Raw genomic sequence first — 13,485 nt, forward strand, 5'->3', positions numbered from 1 at the left:
AGACATATGTAAAATGTTATTTATTAACTATTTTATGCGATATGACTCTCTGATTTAAGGGCTTAAAAATAAAAAGTTTGAAAATTGCGAAATTTTCAAAATTTTTGCCAAATTTCCATTTTTTTAACAAATAAATGCAAGTCATATCAAATAAATTTTACAACTATCATAAAGTACAATATGTCACAAGAAAACATTCTCAGGATCATCGGGATCCGTTGAAGCGTTCTAGAGTTATGATCTCATAAAATGACACTGGTCAGAATTGAAAAAATTGGCCTGGTCAGGAAGGCAAAAACAGGCTCTGGCGCGAAAGGGTTAAGAAATGACAGACTCACCAGCACCACATAAGGCAAAGTAAGTTACACCATACATATATTTTAAGGTCATTGTTTCGATATTCTAATGTTAGTTGGGAGCTCCAAGGTGCTATAGCCCACATTAATCTTGGTAGACAACTTGAGGACTACATTTTTATAATATGGTTTTTGTATCTGAGATTTTGTATCTTAGTATCTTATAGTCTCCATATAATATAATGGGAATCATATTGCCTTCCATACAGTATAATGAGTGTCACATTGCCCTCCATATAGTATAATGGGCCCCTCATGGCTTCCACACAGTAAAATGGGCCCGCATTGCCTTTCATACAGTATGTTGCACCTCCATAGCACTCAAAACAGTATAATGCGTGCGCAGATTGAGATCTCGGCGGCACTTGGCTTCAGGAAAATGGCTGCCGAGATCTCTATCTGTGCACGTGCAGCCTCTGGCGGCCCAAGGCTTCAGGAAGATGGCCGCGGGGAAACCGGTGATGCACTCAGTTCTGCTCGGCATGGACATTGTGCCGTGGCCTGGACACCAGGCCGCGGCGTGGATACATTTCGGCTGCTGGCATCCTGAGGTAGGGACCCTGCTCCATGCTCTGCCAACACCGGACCCGCAGCATCGCTCTCTGAACTGTAGCTTTGCCCCACTTCTGCCGCTACCGGCTTCCTGAGGAAAGGACCATTCTTTCTGTGACCCCGCTGTACCACCGCTGGCCCTCAGGTAACATACCTTAAATTCGGAAAATAAGACGGACCCCATCTTATAAAAATCTTTTTTCTGCTATTTTCCACCCCAAAATTTGGGGTGCATATTATGGTCTGGTGTCGTCTTATAGTCCAAAAAATATGGTATATATGTCCCCATCCAGAACCCCATATTGTAGTTATGTCCCCATCCATGTCACCATGTTGTGGTTATATTCTCATCCAGGTTCTCATATTGTAGTCATGCCCCATATCCTGGTCCTCATATTGTAGTTATGTCCCCATCCAGGTCCCCATATTGTAGTTATGTCCCAATCCAGGATCTCATATTGTAGTCAGGTCCAGATAATGTAGTTATGTCCACATCCAGGTTCTCATATCGTAGTCATGTCCCCATATCCAGGTCCCCATATTGTAGCTATGTCCCCATCCAGGTCCTCATGTTGTAGTTATGTCCCCATATTATAGTTATGCCCCCATCCAGGTCCCCATATTGTAGTTATGTCTCCATCCAGGTTCTCATATTGTAGTAATGTCCCCATTCAGGTTCCCATATTGTATATATGCCCCCATCCAGGTCCCCATATTGTAATTACATCCCCATCCAGGTTCTCATATTGTAGTCAGGTCCACACATCCATGTCCCCATATCCTGGTCCCTATATTATAGTTATGTCCATATCCAGGTCCTCATATTATAGTAATGTCCCACATTATAATTATGGCCCCATCCAGGTCCTCATGTTGTAGTTATGTCCCCATCCTGGTCCCCATATTGCAGTTATGTCCCCATATTATAGTTATGGCCCCATCCAGTTTCCCATATTGTAGTTATGTCCCCATCCAGGTTCTCATATAGTGGTCATGTCCCCACATCCATGTCCCCATATCCAGGTCTCCATATTGTAATTATGTCCCCATCCAGGTCCTCATATTGTAGTTACAGTGGGAACGGAAAGTATTCATACCCCTTTAAATTTTTCACTCTTTGTTTTATTGCAGCCATTTGGTAAATTCAAAAAAGTTCATTTTTTTTCTCATTAATATACCATTGTCTTTTTTTTTATTTACCATGTTCACTATCTGGTAAAACTGACCTGGCAATATGATACTGCAGGTCAGTACAATTACGAAGATACCAGATATATATAGCATTTTGTTATTTCAGTGGTGAAAAAAAAATTGTAAATTCATTAAGAAACCTACCTTTTCTTGTCTCACAATTTTCGGGATCTAGTGCTTGGTCATGGCTTATTTTTTGCACCAACATTTTTTACTGATACCATTTTATGGTAGGTACAATGTTTTGATCAACCTTATTGCATTTTATAGCAATGTTACGGTGGCCAGAAAACTGTAATTCTGGCATTTCAATTTTTTTCTTGTTACACTGTTTACTGATCGGATTAATTTACTTTATATTTTGATAGATCAGACATTTTCTGAACACAATGATATCAAATATGTGAATTTTTTAACTGTTTTATTTTTAATGAGGCCAAAGGAGGTAATCTGAAGGTTTTTTTAATTGTTTTCATATTTTTTTTAAACTTTTTTTAAACATTTCACTATATGTAATAGTCCCCATAGGGGACTTGAAGCTGCAAATGTCTGTTAACTTTTGCCATACATAGCAATGCATTAAGCTGGAGTCACACATAGCGACTTACCAGCGATCCCGACAACGATATCAACGTGTCAGGATCGCTGGTAAGTCGCTATGTGATCGCTGGTGAGCTGTCAAACAGACAGCTTCACCAGCAATCAGCACAGCGACGCCGAGCGCGCGGCGTCGCTGTGTTCGTTAGTTACCAGTGCGCTGATGCAGGGAGTTGGCAACTAACGTACACATCGGGTATCCAAGGGACATACGTCCCTTGGATACCCGATGTGTACGTTAGTTACCAGCTCCCTGCATCAGCGCACTAGTTACTAACGTACACATCAGGTATCTAAGGGACGCACTTCCCTTGGATACCCGATGTGTACGTTAGTTACCAGCTGATCGCTGGTCTCCCGCATGTCACACGTAGCGATGCGTGCTGGCTAGCGGGAGACCAGCAGCCAAAAAAGGTCCAGAGGTTTCCTGCAGCGATCAGCGATACCGGCAGGGGGGCCGGTCGCTGATCGCTGTCACAAACAGCGATCTCGCTGGTGAGATCGCTGTTGTGTCACAAAAGTTGTGACTCAGCAGCGATCTCGTTACCGAGATCGCTATGTGTGACGGGGCCTTTAGCACTGCTATGTATATCTAAAATCACAATCTCCTATGAACACCGGTTAGAGGTTTGCTTTGACAGGAGGATCATCACAGCAAGCACAGGGGTCTTCAGCAGACCTCCCGCTGTCATGAAAACCCACCGGCGTTCACATCACGGGCACACCAAAGGGGGAGTGGAATAATGAGTCCCCCCCTTGCCGGCATGTTGAATGCCGCTGTCAGAGATTAACAGCAGGATTTAAAAGGTTTACTGCCATGGGAGTAGCGTGCGAGCCTGCATCAAAGACAGGGACATGGCATACAATATACAGTTGTAGCCAAAAGTATTGACACCCCTGCAATTTTGTCAGATAATACTCAGTTTCTTCCTGAAAATTATTGCAAACACAAATTCTTTGTTATTATTATCTTCATTTAATTTGTCTTAAATGAAAAAACACAAAAAGAATTGTCCTAAAGCCAAATTGGATATAATTCCACACCAAACATAAAAAAGAGGGTGGACAAAAGTATTGGCACTGTTCGAAAAATCATGTGATGCTTCTCTAATTTGTGTAATTAACAGCACCTGTAACTTACCTGTGACACCTAACAGGTATTGGCAATAACTAAATCACACTTGCAGCCAGTTGACATGGATTAAATTTGACTCAACCTCTGTTCTGTGCCCTTGTGTGGACCACATTGAGCATGGAGAAAAGAAAGAGGACCAAAGAACTGTCTGAGGACCCTCAGAAACCAAATTGTGAGGAAGCATGAGCAATCTCAAGGCTACAAGTCCATCTCCAAAGACCTGAATGTTTCTGTGTCTACCGTGCGCAGTGTCATCAAGATGTTTAAAGCCCATGGCACTGTGGCTAACCTCCCTAGATGTGGACGGAGAAGAAAAATTGACAAGAGATTTCAACACAAGATTGTGCAGATGTTGGATAAAGAACCTCGACTAACATCCAAACAAGTTCAAGCTGCCCTGCAGTCCGAGGGTACAACAGTGTCAACCTGTACTATCCGTCGGCGTCTGAATGAAAAGGGACTGTATGGTAGGAGACCCAGGAAGACCCCACTTCTTACCCCGAGACATAAAAAAGCCAGGCTGGAGTTTGCCAAAACTTACCTGAAAAAGCCTAAAACGTTTTGGAAGAATGTTCTCTGGTAAGATGAGACAAAAGTAGAGCTTTTTAGGCAAAGGCATCAACATAGAGTTTACAGGAGACGAAAAAAGACAATCAAAGAAAAAAAACACAGTCCCTACAGTCAAACATGGCGGAGGTTCCCTGATGTTTTGGGGTTGCTTTGCTGCCTCTGGCACTGGACTGCTTGACCATGTGCATTGCATTATGAAGTCTGAAGACTACCAACAAATTTTGCAGCATAATGTAGGGCCCAGTGTGAGAAAGCTGGGGCTCCCTCAGAGGTCATGGGTCTTCTTGCAGGACAAAGACCCAAAACACACTTCAAAAAGCACTAGAAAATGGTTTGAGAGAAAGCACTGGAGACTTCTAAGGTGGCCAGCAATGAGTCCAGACCTGAATCCCATAGAACACCTGTGGGGAGATCTAAAAATGGCAGTTTGGAGAAGGCAACATTCAAATATTAGGGACCTGGAGCAGTTTGCCAAAGAAGAATGGTCTAAAATTCCAGCAGAGCATTGTAAGAAACTCTTTGATGGTTACCGGAAGCGGTTGGTCGCAGTTATTTTGGCTAAAGGTTGTGCAACAAAGTATTAGGCTGAGGGTGCCAATACTTTTGTCTGGCCCTTTTTTGGAGTTTTGTGTGAAATGATCAATGTTTTGCTTTTTGCTTCATTCTCTTTTGTGTTTTTTCATTTAAGACAAATTAAATGAAGATAATAATACCAAAGAATTTGTGTTTGCAATCATTTTCAGGAAGAAACGGAGTATTATCTGACAGAATTGCAGGGGTGTCAATACTTTTGGCCACAACTGTACATGTATGTCATATATCCTGAAGGTGTTAAACACATTAAAATGAGCATCATACCTCCCATTGCTCTGTGCACACGGCGGCTGTTTCATTTAGCTTCCACCTGGAATCCGCTTGAGAAAGCATTGTAAAAGAACTCCATAAAATGAATATAGTGTACATTGATTTGTGTTATGTCACTTCTTTATCGGCTTCATTGGTCAGAAACTCTTAAAAGAAGTGACATGCTCATTCTTTGGACAGCTTACATTGGGAATCCACCTGCTCCCTATACTTTACAGTATAGCATGAAAGACGCTGGTGGCGGAGTAGCCTCAGGAGCAAAGCCACTGTCCGCTGGTGATCTCCTGAAGATGCTTCGCCTGGGAAAGCTCAGTGGCTGTGCTCATGTCTAAAAGGCACCAGGTGCACACAGTCTTAGTCACATCACTTCAGTGCAATTAAAATATCTGAATCTTTTGGGAGAATTTGCCGAACCTGGCAAATTCAAATATCAAAACATTTGATTATCTCCAGTAACTATGTTAGACTTGGTCCCATCTACAGAGGTCACCATGTAGTTATCAGATAAGCCCATACAATTTGATGAAACTGTATACAACGTTCCTCAGCTCCATACACCTTGTCTATATAGCATTAATGCAGTTCATATTTCATATATTCAGCGTTCAAAATTGACATAGCCAATATTCACATATACTTAGCGCGCGCTATGGGAGGTTGTATTTATTTGTTGGGTTCAGACGAAAGACATTTTCCGCACATTTCTACTCTATCATGTGTAGCTGGAAGACTGAGGCTGCCATATATACACCTTTATAGCTTTACTGATGACAAGGTAACTGGCAAAAGGATGAGTTCTACAAACACCACAGGTCATTATTCATTGTAATTATGATGCTTCCAGCTTATTCTTCATCTCAGATCTCCAATGTAGCATTGTCTCTGCTTTTAGATACTTCTGTAATGAAGAATCCTACAGGTAGTTGTACCCTACACTATATTGATAAGGCTCACGCATATAACACATACAGACTTGCCATAGCTGGAAATCTATAGATCGTGACCGATGATTTATGACTTTCAATAAAGTTGCCTATTTAGCCTTATAGGAATGATTTGGCATATACGGTTATCACGCTGGTACTGTATGCAGCTTGTTATCATGCAATGCTGAGGTAGCAACCTACATCACTATTGTGACATTAGCAGACACTGCGAAATCCCTAACATAATTATTTTGCTAAACAGATAAGCCACTGGGTGTAACTGAAAAAAGGGGCGTCATCTCCTGTTGTTATGGGGTCTGTGTCTCTTTAAAAATGCAAGTCCAGGCCAGCACAATAGGTACCGTCCAGTCTATCTGCACTAACCTGAACCAATCATGACTTTCTCTGAAGCTGAGAAGGCTGCCATCTCCTCCCTGGCCTCCAAGATTACTGGCCATGCCGATGCCATTGGAGCCGAGGCTCTGCACAGGTAACACCGACTTGTGATCTTATCATTCACATTAATGATTCCTAATGTTTAAAGAGGTATTCGATCAAATGTTACTCTAATGTTTACACAGGGTGCAGTAAAGTATATATAGTATATATAATTAAAGTAAAGTATATATAGGTAAATATATAGGTAAATATAGGTAAAGTATATATAGTTGAAGTGCTACTTTATAAATACCTAATATTTGACCGTATAGTTCTCTGTGCTCTTTCTCTATTCGATATTATTCATGTGCATTATACTACCTCTCTGCATAATATAACCTTTTTGTAATATGCTATAACATATTTCATTCAAAAAGTTTCTGATTAAAGGGGTTGTGTCATTAAGATGGCAGGCCTGCAGTGTTTTTAGTTGATTTACAGGCTGCCTTGATTAGAAAAATATCTCTTTATGAGATAATTCCTATAACTTTCACATACTGTAGTAAAAATATTCTGATTTATTCTGTTTTAAGTCTTAATATCACCGGTTGGAAAAAAAATTGTTATATCTAATATAAAGTGGAAATTTTTTTAGCCTTCACAGATATATAACCAATGACCTAGTACAGTATCACAATGCTTTAATATTCTACATTAATGTTCTTTTCCCGCAGGATGTTCTTGAGCAACCCTCAGACCAAAACCTACTTCAGCCACTTTGACCTGAGCCAAGGCTCCAAGGATCTCCACAGCCATGGAGGAAAGGTTGTGAAGGCCATTGGCAATGCTGCCCAGCACCTGGATAACATTGACCATGCTCTGTCCTCCCTCAGTGACCTTCATGCCCAGAAGCTCAAGGTTGACCCTGGCAACTTTAGGGTAAGAAGCCTGGTCATTTATCCATCTAATTACCTGACAGATTACAAGCAAAAATTGTCTAGATTGTAAACTTTACACTTAGCTTAGACACAGACATATTTCGGTAAATATTTTACATCAGTATTTGTAAGCCAAACCTAGGATTGGGTCCACAACACAGAAGAGATGCAGATCTTCCCTTTACAGTTTTTCTCTCTAAGTCCCATTTGGCTTACAAATACGGCCCAAAATATTATTGTGTGAATGAGGTCTTGTCTATATTTTACATGCCAGGTCATCACCTAATTGAGTGTTTCTGCTAATTTAAATGTGTACTTAAAGGCTCATGCAGACATCCGTGCAAATAAGCCTAAGGCCACTGCTCTCCTGACTGAAATGTGGCAGCCTCATAGAGATAGAGGAAGCTGGCACGCTCCAGTCAGGAGACCACCGGCCAGTCCGGTCTCGGACTGTTTTGCATGGATCTCAGAATTTAACCTTTACAAGTCATATGTTTAGTAAATGTTGTACTGAGTGGTAATACATGAAGCAAAGTTGTGATTAATGTTCATTTGATGATATCATAGTAAAGAAATAATACATTTTAATCATTACTAATAATTTGTTTCTCTTGTAGATGCTGTCCCACTCCATCCAGGTGACTCTGGCTGCCCACTTCCCTAGTGAATTCAATGCCGTCTCTCATGCCGCCTGGGACAAGTTCCTCTCTGTTGTGTCCTGCGTCCTGGTGTCCAAATACAGATAAACTGGACCTCAGCCTGATAACTGGGTGCTAACATGACTTCATGAGTTATTTAATAAATCCCGTTTCATCAGCACATACTTGTTGTCATTATGGGTCAAATGTGATCAATGATCCTTGGTTTATCGACCTGGGTGCAGCGGTATAATCTGCAGTGATGGCTGTTATTACAAATGCACATTATAATTTTGTGTAGCCAAACCTACTTGTTATGTATATTCATCCATATTCTCATAACAGATCTGCTTTAATAGCTTATTACAAGCTGAGTATGCAGGTTTTGTATGGACGATGGATCCATATATTCTCCATATACCTCTGCGCTGTACCTTGTAGGGCACATATTATCTCCTAGAAGCAATGCTCGTCCTTTTATTAGAGATACCTGCATAACACAGTATGAGATACTGCTGCATGCCACAACTTGTTTTTTCATCATTTCATACATACCTTTGTGTGCCCACAATTTTATGTATCTTGTGGGAAAATAAAGGACAGAGTGCTCCAAATTTTCACTCTGCCCAATAGGGACTTATGGCAATGTTAAATGTTATTGCACAGGCAGCTCTATGTATCACTTGCACAAAGGATAGTACATGTCCTGGTGGACTCACTGCTAGTGGCCCCAAGTAATGCAGGAATTCAAAGATTAGGGCAGAACACATAAAATAATAAGCTTTTAAGGTGTAAACTTTTATTTATAGCTCCAGGATCATAAATTATGCTTTTACACAAGCCATATTTTATCAATGTAATGGGGACCACTATTTCCTGAAGGAAACTCTGGTTCAAGTTACACTAGACTCATAAAGTTGATAGAAAACTGTTTGCACATTAATTTCTTACCATTTTCTGAGTGCTGTCCTACTCAATGAATTTCTATAATAAGGTTGTGCGAACAGTGGTGTACATAGAAAGCATGGTCCCCATAGCAGCAGTTTTAATTGAGCACCCCCTCCTAAAAAAAACCCATGTATTAAGCAGGGTTGTAAGGGGAAGACCCGAACCAGACCTACCTAGTCCGTGATGGATCCGGAACTGTCAGGGCTGTCACCCAGGTTTCATGGGGGGAAAGCTTTAGGTCCTGGACCAACCTCTGCACCTAGGAGTAGGGGGCGTGGCTAAGATAAAAAGGCCACAGTGTGCGGGAAAGCAGTTAGTTGCCAGCGCACAGGAGGGCAGTGTTAGGGCTCCTGCGGGAAAGCCAACTGCCAGAGCAGGCCTAAACCAGCATAGACTAAAATCCGCTATCAGAGACTGCCTACGACGATGTACCTGGTCCCCGCTGACATCGTTGACCGTGAGTGGCAGGATGCCCAGTCAGGACATAAGTGTGTGCATGCACCGATGGGAGAATTGGGACATTCGCTGTGAGGGGTTTCCCTTTGTACCTGAATCAAGTCGCTCATTGTCCCTATACGCTGACAGGGGGATAGACTGTGCTGTGCCCGGCTTGTTGTTTCCTGACACACCGACCGGACCACATGGAATCACCGTCGCCGCCAGGGGCCAAGACGTAACCTTTTCCAGGACTACAACGGACCACGAGGAATCACCACCGCCATCTTTTTCAGGACCATATAGGACCCCTTACGCTCCACAGCTTTGGCGCCAATGTCCACATCCTGAGCAAACCTCATTGTGACGTCGTCGGACTGATAAGTTTGCTATTCTTGAGCTTCCTACCCTATTCTTCACACCCGTTTCCCCTGAGTTATGTACCCTGTGTTCCTTTATACTGTTTTCCCTGTTTTCTCCCTGAGAGGAGTATACCTGTTAAATTAAACCCCACGTTAACCCTTGCTCTGACTCCGAGTACCTGGGTACCTGCTCACAGGGTCATAGAAGAGCATATCTCACAAGTTTGCAGCCATTACAAAGTTATTCTCGTCCTATTGAAGCCTCTAGATTCATTGCTCCCATAAAGTATGATGTCGACAAAAAGTGTCCGTCCCAAACGCAGTATGATTCGCCCACAGTAAATTCTTCCACAGTACCCTCCATATGTATTTTGATATGACCCTAATATACTCACCTTCACCCGCCCCTAAAAAGTATGATGACCCAACACAGTATGAGGACTCAACTGCGACACCCACACAGATGAATGGGCCTCCATACAGTATAATGGCCCCCACATAGTATGATGGCCTTAACTCAACCTTCCACACTGTATAATAGACACCACTAGCCCTCCAAACAGCATAATGGCCCCAAGACAGTCCTACACACACTATGATGGACAAGACACAAACCTTCACAGGGTATAATTGCTCGCAGTATAATGGCCCCCACATAACCTTCTGAACAGTATAATGTCCCTCATATAGACCTGCTGTTAGGCGTCGGGTTCCGGTCGTTGCAGAGCAGGAATCCCGAGCCTTGCATTCGGCGGTCTCCCATTCCTCTCCGGCCGCACAGGAGGTTGCGCAGCAGACTCGTCGATCCAGGCACGCTGCTCAGACCAGCTCTGTAGGGTTGGTTGCTGCTGCCACCTCTGGTCCAGCTATAGCAACACATGCTGGTCAGCAGCGAGCTACTCCAGGGACTAAGTCCTCCTTTCGGTCCACTGAGCATGCACGTGGGACGATCTCTCATTGGAGATCGGAGGTCACATGCTCAGGTCCTTCTCCAGCTCAGATTGGACCATCAGAAAGGTCAGGAAGGTCCCAGAAGGACGCGGCTATAAAAGGTTTGCATGGCCACTCGGCCATGCGCTAGTATAGAGAAAGATTAGACCATGTGGAGTGAGTGTTGTATGCATGTATGAATGTCTCTGGTGAATGACTCATTGGAAACCCCTACCCTTGGTACGCATGTGTTGTGCAGCCTAGCCTGTCAAGCGCCCAGGTCTAGGTGTAGGTAGAGGCTGAGTCAGAGACTAGCATTCATGTCCACCGGTGGCTCTGCACGCCACGGTGCACATGCTCGACACCCCTCCTTGGTCAGTGTCTATAGTGGTGTCCGCATGTGCGATGCCACGTGCTCAGAAGGTCTAGAGGGACTTTGACCCCATGTCCTTGGGGCAGAGTTCCATGACCACATTCTGAGCGCCCCCTTGCCGAGCTCTGTGAGTGATAACAGACTCCAGCATTTAAGTTTCGTGGTACTGCGGCTCTGTGACGTAACAGAGTCCGCTCCTATTCACATCGGGTGATGTTAACCCGCGTGTGACCTTTTGTATACCGCCATATACATCCGCCATTACTAGGCAGCAGTTTACCACCTCTGCATGGTGGACCCTGGGCTGCGAACGCACCTTACTGTCATATTATTTGATGCGTTCCGTCAGCCCGTAATACCTGCAAACAGTATAATATGCCCACACAATCCTCCAAACAGTAGAATGGGCTCCACACAGTCCTCCATAAAATATAAAGGCTCCAATATTTAATGGGCCACACATAGCCTTCCATACAGTATAATGGGTGTCACATTGCTCTCCATATATTATAATGGACCCCACATGGCTTCCATACAGTATAATGAGCCCACATTGCCTTCCATACAGTATGTTGCACTCCCATAGCACCCCAAACCGTATAATGGTCCCCACAATGTTCTCATTGATTTAAAAAAATAAAAATAAATGCTCACCTCTCCTCATTCCCCCACTACTCCTGTCTCTAGTGTGAGTTCTGCAGCTCTTCATTGCTCGGAAAAGCTGGTGTATACTGTATAATTTGGCATAAATCACCACTCTGGACAGTAAGACAGCTGTGTGTCAAACCATATTATTGATTAAAGGTGTATTTCCCTTGGAGCATGTTGTCCTACTGGATAGGTGGTATCTTTTAGATAGGCAGGTGTCTGAATGCTGGGACCTGAAACAATCATCAGAATGTGACAGTTTTTTTCCTATTAAAATAGAGTTTTACATATTTCTGTGCCCTATTCCAAAGCATGTAATTCTGACCCCTTCCCCATCCTCAAAAAGTTGATTACAAATGTATTGATTCTAAAGATGTCACGCCCGCTTAAACGAACTTCATGTCTCATCAGATTGAAGTTTCCTGAGAATTGACCGCTTTCCATCACGCAAATATACTTTCTTTTTAGAAATGTTGAGAGCTTTTTCCTCATATAAATCAAATTGTTCTCGCACTTCTAGCAAGAACTTTACTAGTGAGTCGAGAATGTCAGCAATTTCCAAAACATCAATTTCCATGATTTGCACATACTTGTTCACTTGGTGAAATCTGAGCACCACCGCTCCCCAAAACTGTGCCATGAATTCTGTTTCAAGTATTGTCAAGTCAATGAGTATACCTCTAGCTTCTGCTCGAGTTCCTGATTCTTGGGTTTCATCTGTTTTGAGTTGTTTTAGAGCAGGGGTCTCAAACTCGGCTGGGTATATGGGCCGCATATAGAAAAAATTTGAATTTGGGGGCCACATTCTTTGTAGGACAAAGTGACATTTTTAGTGATAAAAATTTTTCTACACACCTTTTGAACATTTTTGCCCTTTTTTTTATTTCTTTAGAGCTTGGGTCATTATGGATGTTGTGATAACTAGAGATGAGCGACTTTGCCTTTTTTAGGGTCGAGTTGGGTTTCATGAAACCCGACTTTCGCAAAAGTCGGGTCGAATGAAATCGGCCGACTATAGGGAAAAGTCGGGGTCTGACTGAAACACGAAACCCAATGCAAGTCAATGGGGAAGCAAAGTCGGCAGGGAGTGGAGGACAGTAAACACACCTACAGTGCCCATTTCAATGCCAAAAACATCAATTCTTATTACTGAAGCTTGTCAGCCTTAATTTACTTCATAATAATAGTTACGCATTGAAAACTGGGGGTTATTTGGCTATAGTTGTGGGGGGGTAGGGCTGGCTCCAGGTTTTCGTGTGCCCTGGGCCAAAGAGTGTCAGTGCGCCCCTTTAACACATACCACAACTCATGATGCTCCGATACGGCACAGAAATATAGGTATAGTACAATGACAAATACTTCACTGCAACATGATATGACATGACTGATCTATTTTAAATTCTACAATAGCTCAAAAAAAGGACAGTATATTACTCCATACAGTATTACGGCCACCATATCGTGCGCCATACAGAATAATGAGCCCCATATATTTCTCCATACAGAATAATTGGTCACATATAATGTTCCATACAGTATATGATGAGCTCCACATAATGCTACAGTATATGATGGTCCCTGTGGACTATGCTCCAGAGGCTCCATATATAATGGGCTCCATTTCTAATTCTCCAGTGTATAATG

At 42.8% G+C, this 13,485-nt stretch overlaps 1 protein-coding gene across 1 annotated transcript; it reads left to right on the forward strand.

Moving 5' to 3' along the window:
• Nucleotides 1-6,365: 6,365 nt before the first annotated feature.
• LOC141047868 (hemoglobin subunit alpha-5-like) lies at nucleotides 6,366-8,308 on the forward strand. Its single transcript, XM_073543195.1, has 3 exons — nucleotides 6,366-6,681; nucleotides 7,304-7,508; nucleotides 8,125-8,308. The coding sequence occupies exons 1-3, from the start codon at nucleotides 6,587-6,589 to the stop codon at nucleotides 8,251-8,253; spliced, it is 429 nt and encodes a 142-aa protein (XP_073399296.1). The 5' UTR covers nucleotides 6,366-6,586; the 3' UTR covers nucleotides 8,254-8,308.
• The last annotated feature ends 5,177 nt before the right edge of the window (nucleotides 8,309-13,485 follow it).

The sequence above is a fragment of the Dendrobates tinctorius genome, unplaced genomic scaffold, assembly GCF_039654945.1.
Source record: "Dendrobates tinctorius isolate UK_male_01 unplaced genomic scaffold, ASM3965494v1 ptg000129l, whole genome shotgun sequence".
Classification (NCBI taxonomy): domain Eukaryota; kingdom Metazoa; phylum Chordata; class Amphibia; order Anura; family Dendrobatidae; genus Dendrobates; species Dendrobates tinctorius.

Excerpts from the sequence above, each read along its gene's own strand:
- LOC141047868 (XM_073543195.1), top strand. The coding sequence starts at position 6,587 with ATGACTTTCTCTGAAGCTGAGAAGGCTGCCATCTCCTCCCTGGCCTCC. Across the intron at positions 6,682-7,303 it reads GGAGCCGAGGCTCTGCACAG|GATGTTCTTGAGCAACCCTC; the intron begins GTAACACCGACT and ends CTTTTCCCGCAG. Across the intron at positions 7,509-8,124 it reads TTGACCCTGGCAACTTTAGG|ATGCTGTCCCACTCCATCCA; the intron begins GTAAGAAGCCTG and ends TTTCTCTTGTAG.